This window comes from Chiloscyllium plagiosum, chromosome 37 (genome assembly GCF_004010195.1).
Source record: "Chiloscyllium plagiosum isolate BGI_BamShark_2017 chromosome 37, ASM401019v2, whole genome shotgun sequence".
NCBI classification, from domain to species: Eukaryota; Metazoa; Chordata; class Chondrichthyes; order Orectolobiformes; family Hemiscylliidae; genus Chiloscyllium; species Chiloscyllium plagiosum.
In genome coordinates this window covers 34,767,667-34,776,218 of record NC_057746.1, presented here as the reverse complement: position 1 = coordinate 34,776,218, position 8,552 = coordinate 34,767,667, and the positions used below count along the sequence as shown (strand labels likewise).

At 63.7% G+C, this 8,552-nt stretch overlaps 1 protein-coding gene across 1 annotated transcript in view; it reads left to right on the top strand.

Moving 5' to 3' along the window:
- LOC122541573 (phosphatidylserine lipase ABHD16A-like) overlaps nucleotides 1-8,552 on the top strand; it is a 39,581-nt gene that overhangs the window by 18,405 nt on the left and 12,624 nt on the right. The window contains exons 7-8 of the mRNA XM_043678405.1: nucleotides 650-861; nucleotides 1,944-1,990. Of these exons, the coding sequence (XP_043534340.1) occupies nucleotides 650-861; nucleotides 1,944-1,990 (259 nt within the window). The remainder of the gene's footprint in view (nucleotides 1-649; nucleotides 862-1,943; nucleotides 1,991-8,552) is intronic.

Here is an 8,552-nt window from a genome sequence, read left to right as displayed (position 1 = left end):
GTGCGTGTGTGTCTGTGTGTGTGTGTGAGAGTGTGTGTCTGAGTGTGTGGGGGAGTGAGCGTGAGTGTGTGTGTGTTTCTGTGTGAGTGTGTGTGTGTGTGTGTGTGTGTGTGTGTGAGGAGGGGGTCAGTGTCTTGTCAATATTGGAGTTTAGCAGCGATGATGATGGACAGGTCGATGACACAGGATCGCCACTGTAGGCTAACCCCAGCACACTGCCCCTCACTGCGAATGAACAGAGAGGCAGAGTCCACCCAAGAGCATCTCGGGTGAACTTTACATCAGAACCAGGAACAGGAGTGGGCCGTTTGGCCCATCAATCCTACCCCGCCATTCAATAAGACTCCCTAGTTGCCCCCCCCTTGAGAAGGTGGGGGTGAGCTGCCTTCTTGAACCGCTGTAGTCCATGTGCTGTGGGTAGACCCACAATGTCCCTTAGGGAGGGAATTCCAGGATTGGGACCCAGCCCCACTGAAGGAACGGCCGATATATTTCCAAGTCGGGATGGGGAGGGGCTCGGAGGGGAACCCTTTCTCTGTTATTCTTCCACAGGATGTTTTTGTGGGGGTGGGGGTGGGCTGAGTCGGCAGAGGATGCTGGGCTCCGTGCTCGACCTCGTCCCCACGTAGCCCACCGTCCTCCAGCCGAGGGGTGATGCAGTCCCGCGGTGGTGCGCGGTGATGGAATGGCGGCTGTGGCTGGGCAGTTGCCATCACCTTGGGGCAGGTTCTGATGGTGAGCCCTGTGTTCTGCTGTCCCCAGCCTCTCTCTACAGTCGCTATGAAGTGGATGATGACTGGTGCACCTCGGTCCTGCAGTCCTACAAGACAGAGCACGGAGGAGAGTTCCCCTGGACTGTCGGTGAGTGAGTGCCCTGTCTGAGCCATTTACCCAACAGGCTCAGGGTCACATGGTTCAAACTGGACCAAGCTGCGTGGGGCTGGGGGCTTGGGGGGGATGGGGATGCTGAATTTAAGCTCAGTCCATCTTTATCTCACCAATAGCAGTGTGACCCTATCATAGTTTCTCCCTCAACATTACAGTGGTGCACTGTGCTTACCCACTCAGAGAGATCTATAGCTCAGGAAAAGACCCATCGAGTCTGAGCTGGTGAGAGACAGCTGCCTAACTATTCTCAGCCTGTTTCCGCCCCCTCCATCCCCATAGCCTTGGCATCCCGAGAGCACATGATGAGGTTTTCTGTCTCTCCCACCCTCCTCACAGGCAGTGAGTTCCAGATCCCCCCTCCTCCACCCTCTGGGTGAAAATATTATTCCCCACATCCCCCTGTAAACCCTCTGCCCCCTCACTGTCAATCTATTGAAAACGAGGGGGCGTGTTTCTAAGGTGAGGCGGGCAAGTTTTCGAAAGGCCATGAGGGTGGTTTGTGTGTGGAATGACCTTCCCGAGGGAGTGACGGATGTGGGGACGGTTACAACATTTAAAAGGTATTTGGATCAGGACATGAATGGGAAAGGTTTGGAGGGACGTGGGACTGGTTCAGTTTGGGGGACACGGACCAGTTAGAGGGAAGGGTCTGTTCTGAGTGACTGTATGAGTCTCTGGATGAAGGAGTCTCTCCCCCCCCCCCCTCCTGGACAGTCTCCTGTGTGTGAAAGTGTTGACCCAGGAAAAGGGGGTGCCAGAGTATGACTACTCCTGACCTGGTCAGCCATAGACCAAGCACCGGAGTTACCGGGATCACTGGTGATGGTGGCCGGTATCCCATCGGGAAGGTAATCTGCCCTCTGGCCCATCGACACGAGACCCCAGCCCCAGTCTCCCCTTGGAACTGGTGCAGTGTAAGCTGTCGTCCCCCGTCAAAAATTGGTGTTCTTGCAATTCTGTCCTGATGACAGTGTGTCGACGTCGTACTGTCCTCTGAGTGATGATGATTCGTACTCAGCGGCTCCCTCACTGACTTCTCTCTACTTATCCATCAGGGGAAGACATGACAACAGAAGGGCGGAGACAGCTGGCCATATTCCTGGTGAGTGACTGGGTGCTGGAGCTGAGGAAACTGGCTTGCTGCTGTGTTCAGGTTTGACCACCTTGTACACAGTATGGGATAGACTGCTGACAGAGCAGTCAGGGTCAGGCTCCCTACTTCAGCAGGGTTCCTTGGGGAGGGGAGGGGAGGGTGGGTGGGGGAATGGCACAGAGGAGGGAAACACTGTGCCAATAAATCCGGGACACCACAGGATTTGAATTTGGTGCTTCGATATCAGGGCCAATTAATTTACTGGTCCAGCCAGCAACTTTCACAAGGAGTGACTGAGACACACACACACACACACCCTCCCCAATGCATCACGTTGCTGGCTTTATCACACACAGGGGCACACCGCAGACACGCACTGCAGACGGGGGGGGACACAGGCGCACTCTGCAGACAGGCACTGTAGACAGGGGACACAGACACACTCCGCAGACGCGCACTGCAGACGGGGGAACACAGACACACCCCGCAGACACGCACTGCAGACGGGAACACAGACACACTCCGCAGACACGCACTGCAGACGGGGAACACAGACACACTCCGCAGACACGCACTGCAGACGGGGGAACACAGACACACCCCGCAGACGCGCACTGCAGACGGGGGACACAGACACGCACTGCAGACAAGCAGTGCAGACGGGGGAACACAGACACACTCCGCAGACGCGCACTGCAGACGGGGGAACACAGACACACTCCGCAGACACGCACTGCAGACGGGGAACACAGACACACTCTGCAGACAAGCAGTGCAGACGGGGGAACACAGACACGCACTGCAGACGGGGAACACAGACACACTCTGCAGACACGCACTGCAGACGGGGAACACAGACACACTCTGCAGACAAGCAGTGCAGACGGGGAACACAGACACGCACTGCAGACGGGGGACACAGACACACTCTGCAGACAAGCAGTGCAGACGGGGGACACAGACACGCACTGCAGACGGGGGACACAGACACACTCTGCAGACAAGCAGTGCAGACGGGGGACACAGACACGCACTGCAGACGGGGGAACACAGACACACACCGCAGACACGCACTGCAGACGGGGGAACACAGACACACACCGCAGACACGCACTGCAGACAGGGGACACAGACACACTCCGCAGACACGCACTGCAGACGGGGGAACGCAGACACACCCCGCAGACGCGCACTGCAGACGGGGGACACAGACACACCCCGCAGACGCGCACTGCCAGCCGGGGGACACAGACACACTCCGCAGACACGCACTGCAGACGGGGGAACACAGACACACCCCGCAGACGCGCAGTGCAGACGGGGGACACAGACACACTCCGCAGACACGCAGTGCAGACGGGGGAACACAGACACACCCCGCAGACGCGCACTGCAGACGGGGGAACACAGACACACTCCGCAGACACGCACTGCAGACGGGAACACAGACACACCCCGCAGACGCGCATTGCAGACGGGGGAACACAGACACACTCCGCAGACACGCACTGCAGACGGGGAACACAGACACACTCCGCAGACAAGCAGTGCAGACGGGGGACACAGACACGCACTGCAGACGGGGGACACAGACACGCACTGCAGACGGGGAACACAGACACGCACTGCAGACCGGACATGCAGACACACCGCAGACACGCATTGCAGACGGGACATGCAGACACACTGCAGACGGGGGATACAGGCGCACTCTGCAGACAGGCACTGCAGACGGGGGACACAGGCGCACTCTGCAGACAGGCACTGCAGACGGGGGACACAGGCGCACTCTGCAGACAGGCACTGCAGATGGGGCACACAGGTGCACTCCGCAGACACACGCTGCAGACGGGGGACACAGACACGCGCTGCAGACGGGGGACAGAGGCGCGCGCTGCAGACGGGGGACACAGACGCGCGCTGCAGACGGGGGACAGAGACGCGCGCTGCAGACGGGGGACAGAGACGCGCGCTGCAGACGGGGGACAGAGACGCGCGCTGCAGACGGGGGACAGAGACGCGCGCTGCAGACGGGGGACAGAGACGCGCGCTGCAGACGGGGGACAGAGACGCGCGCTGCAGACGGGGGACAGAGACGCGCGCTGCAGACGGGGGACAGAGACGCGCGCTGCAGACGGGGGACAGAGACGCGCGCTGCAGACGGGGGACAGAGACGCGCGCTGCAGACGGGGGACAGAGACGCGCGCTGCAGACGGGGGACAGAGACGCGCGCTGCAGACGGGGGACAGAGACGCGCGCTGCAGACGGGGGACAGAGACGCGCGCTGCAGACGGGGGACAGAGACGCGCGCTGCAGACGGGGGACAGAGACGCGCGCTGCAGACGGGGGACAGAGACGCGCGCTGCAGACGGGGGACAGAGACGCGCGCTGCAGACGGGGGACAGAGACGCGCGCTGCAGACGGGGGACAGAGACGCGCGCTGCAGACGGGGGACAGAGACGCGCGCTGCAGACGGGGGACAGAGACGCGCGCTGCAGACGGGGGACAGAGACGCGCGCTGCAGACGGGGGACAGAGACGCGCGCTGCAGACGGGGGACAGAGACGCGCGCTGCAGACGGGGGACAGAGACGCGCGCTGCAGACGGGGGACAGAGACGCGCGCTGCAGACGGGGGACAGAGACGCGCGCTGCAGACGGGGGACAGAGACGCGCGCTGCAGACGGGGGACAGAGACGCGCGCTGCAGACGGGGGACAGAGACGCGCGCTGCAGACGGGGGACAGAGACGCGCGCTGCAGACGGGGGACAGAGACGCGCGCTGCAGACGGGGGACAGAGACGCGCGCTGCAGACGGGGGACAGAGACGCGCGCTGCAGACGGGGGACAGAGACGCGCGCTGCAGACGGGGGACAGAGACGCGCGCTGCAGACGGGGGACAGAGACGCGCGCTGCAGACGGGGGACAGAGACGCGCGCTGCAGACGGGGGACAGAGACGCGCGCTGCAGACGGGGGACAGAGACGCGCGCTGCAGACGGGGGACAGAGACGCGCGCTGCAGACGGGGGACAGAGACGCGCGCTGCAGACGGGGGACAGAGACGCGCGCTGCAGACGGGGGACAGAGACGCGCGCTGCAGACGGGGGACAGAGACGCGCGCTGCAGACGGGGGACAGAGACGCGCGCTGCAGACGGGGGACAGAGACGCGCGCTGCAGACGGGGGACAGAGACGCGCGCTGCAGACGGGGGACAGAGACGCGCGCTGCAGACGGGGGACAGAGACGCGCGCTGCAGACGGGGGACAGAGACGCGCGCTGCAGACGGGGGACAGAGACGCGCGCTGCAGACGGGGGACAGAGACGCGCGCTGCAGACGGGGGACAGAGACGCGCGCTGCAGACGGGGGACAGAGACGCGCGCTGCAGACGGGGGACAGAGACGCGCGCTGCAGACGGGGGACAGAGACGCGCGCTGCAGACGGGGGACAGAGACGCGCGCTGCAGACGGGGGACAGAGACGCGCGCTGCAGACGGGGGACAGAGACGCGCGCTGCAGACGGGGGACAGAGACGCGCGCTGCAGACGGGGGACAGAGACGCGCGCTGCAGACGGGGGACAGAGACGCGCGCTGCAGACGGGGGACAGAGACGCGCGCTGCAGACGGGGGACAGAGACGCGCGCTGCAGACGGGGGACAGAGACGCGCGCTGCAGACGGGGGACAGAGACGCGCGCTGCAGACGGGGGACAGAGACGCGCGCTGCAGACGGGGGACAGAGACGCGCGCTGCAGACGGGGGACAGAGACGCGCGCTGCAGACGGGGGACAGAGACGCGCGCTGCAGACGGGGGACAGAGACGCGCGCTGCAGACGGGGGACAGAGACGCGCGCTGCAGACGGGGGACAGAGACGCGCGCTGCAGACGGGGGACAGAGACGCGCGCTGCAGACGGGGGACAGAGACGCGCGCTGCAGACGGGGGACAGAGACGCGCGCTGCAGACGGGGGACAGAGACGCGCGCTGCAGACGGGGGACAGAGACGCGCGCTGCAGACGGGGGACAGAGACGCGCGCTGCAGACGGGGGACAGAGACGCGCGCTGCAGACGGGGGACAGAGACGCGCGCTGCAGACGGGGGACAGAGACGCGCGCTGCAGACGGGGGACAGAGACGCGCGCTGCAGACGGGGGACAGAGACGCGCGCTGCAGACGGGGGACAGAGACGCGCGCTGCAGACGGGGGACAGAGACGCGCGCTGCAGACGGGGGACAGAGACGCGCGCTGCAGACGGGGGACAGAGACGCGCGCTGCAGACGGGGGACAGAGACGCGCGCTGCAGACGGGGGACAGAGACGCGCGCTGCAGACGGGGGACAGAGACGCGCGCTGCAGACGGGGGACAGAGACGCGCGCTGCAGACGGGGGACAGAGACGCGCGCTGCAGACGGGGGACAGAGACGCGCGCTGCAGACGGGGGACAGAGACGCGCGCTGCAGACGGGGGACAGAGACGCGCGCTGCAGACGGGGGACAGAGACGCGCGCTGCAGACGGGGGACAGAGACGCGCGCTGCAGACGGGGGACAGAGACGCGCGCTGCAGACGGGGGACAGAGACGCGCGCTGCAGACGGGGGACAGAGACGCGCGCTGCAGACGGGGGACAGAGACGCGCGCTGCAGACGGGGGACAGAGACGCGCGCTGCAGACGGGGGACAGAGACGCGCGCTGCAGACGGGGGACAGAGACGCGCGCTGCAGACGGGGGACAGAGACGCGCGCTGCAGACGGGGGACAGAGACGCGCGCTGCAGACGGGGGACAGAGACGCGCGCTGCAGACGGGGGACAGAGACGCGCGCTGCAGACGGGGGACAGAGACGCGCGCTGCAGACGGGGGACAGAGACGCGCGCTGCAGACGGGGGACAGAGACGCGCGCTGCAGACGGGGGACAGAGACGCTAGCTTCTCATGCTCGGGTGTATTATACGTTCCCACCCCTTCCCTGGGGTTGTATTGGAGGAGCCAGTGACAGATGGCTGCTCAAGTCTGGGTGTCCTAGATGAGCCGATCACATTCCCCTTCCTCTTTGCCACCCCCTGCCCCCAGCAGCTGCGTATCACTGGGCAGGGAGGGGGGCGGGGAGACTGGTGCACAGTCTGGCAATGCTCCTGTCTCATACCCAAGCACAAACCGACAATGCTGGAGAAACTCAGCAGGTCTGGCAGCATCTGTGGAGAGAGAGAAAGCAGAGCTAACGTTTCTGGCCCTGTGGCCGTTTCTCAGAACTCACCTTTTCCCGGGCACCGCAGAACTCGTTCCCCACCCCCACCCTGGGGTGCACGCGCGCACACCCCCTCGTGCCTTCTCGCTCAGTAAGCCTAGGGTTTGCACCTCTGTCTGTTTGATATTGGGCCTGAGTTAGTAGACTCTGCTTTGCCCCCCCCGCCCACCATGGTGGGAGCAGTGTGAACTCAGTCAATCCTGGAGATTCACTGCTGAGCGGGACTTGCTTGTAGCTCTGTGCTGTGGCTGTCGTGGAAGGGTAGAGCTGTCGCTGCAGCCTTCCATCAGGACACATGCAAGAATGCCAGATCTCCAGCGGCCATAACCATGTGCACCCCAGGGAAACGGGTCGGCACGTGTTCTCCGATGGATTGAGGCAGTGCCCTGGAGACAGCTTCTGCTTCAGGGCCCACCCCGCTGGGTCATCCAGTGAAGGCACCCAGTGTCGAATAGCTACCTTGCATTTGCAGAGCCACTCCCGGCAAGCACAAATGAGCCTCCTGGCCCTATGTGCCCCGGTGGTAATGTCCCGACCTCAGGAGCAGGAGACCTTGATTCAGAGGTGTCTCCTAACATCTCTGAGCGGGTATTGATCTTCGATTGGCTGCTGCCCCATCCAACGATAGCCGTTGTGGTTGGGGGTTTGAATATAGGGAGCTGGGTGGCTGTGCCCTGTTCTCTGTCTGCCGTATCGAACAGGATGTGGCTGTGAGATTCAGTCGGGTGCCCACGTGCTTTGTGCTGGCGCTATGGGCTGTCACTCACAGCTGGGGTAGATTTTCAAGAGGCCTGTTAATGGGACCATATCCCCTTCTCCCTCAACCCCCTGACTGAGCAACCCCCTGACTGCTTGCTATACACCCATTGTCCACAGTTTTGGGGTACTCTGCCTGAGCAGGGTAACCCGAGGTGCAGTGGGCACTTCCCGGACCTGAGTCTCCTGCACCTTGCCCCCTCAGTGAGTGGTCCACTGTACGTCACCTCCAAACCCCTCATTAGGATGGCTAGGGCAGCCTCCCGACCCCCATGGGGGTGGAGAGGGGAAGGGCAGAAAGGGGGAGTGACGAACCTCCACTGCTCTCTCCACGGCAACGCCTCGGCTACTCGGGCTCAGCCAATCAGCTTGCTTCCCTCCTGGCCCACCCATTGTTGCCACTGCCTGAAATTTTGCATTCTTGTGTTTTTGTCCTGATGTGACAGTGACCTGCCCAGGCCCAGCTCCCCCTCCCCCTCCCTCCCCTCCCCCTCCTGTCCTCTTGCCTCTCCCTCTCCTCTCCCTCCCCTCCCATTCCCTCTCCTCTCCCTCCCCTCCCACTCCCTCTCCCCTGTCCTCTTGCCTC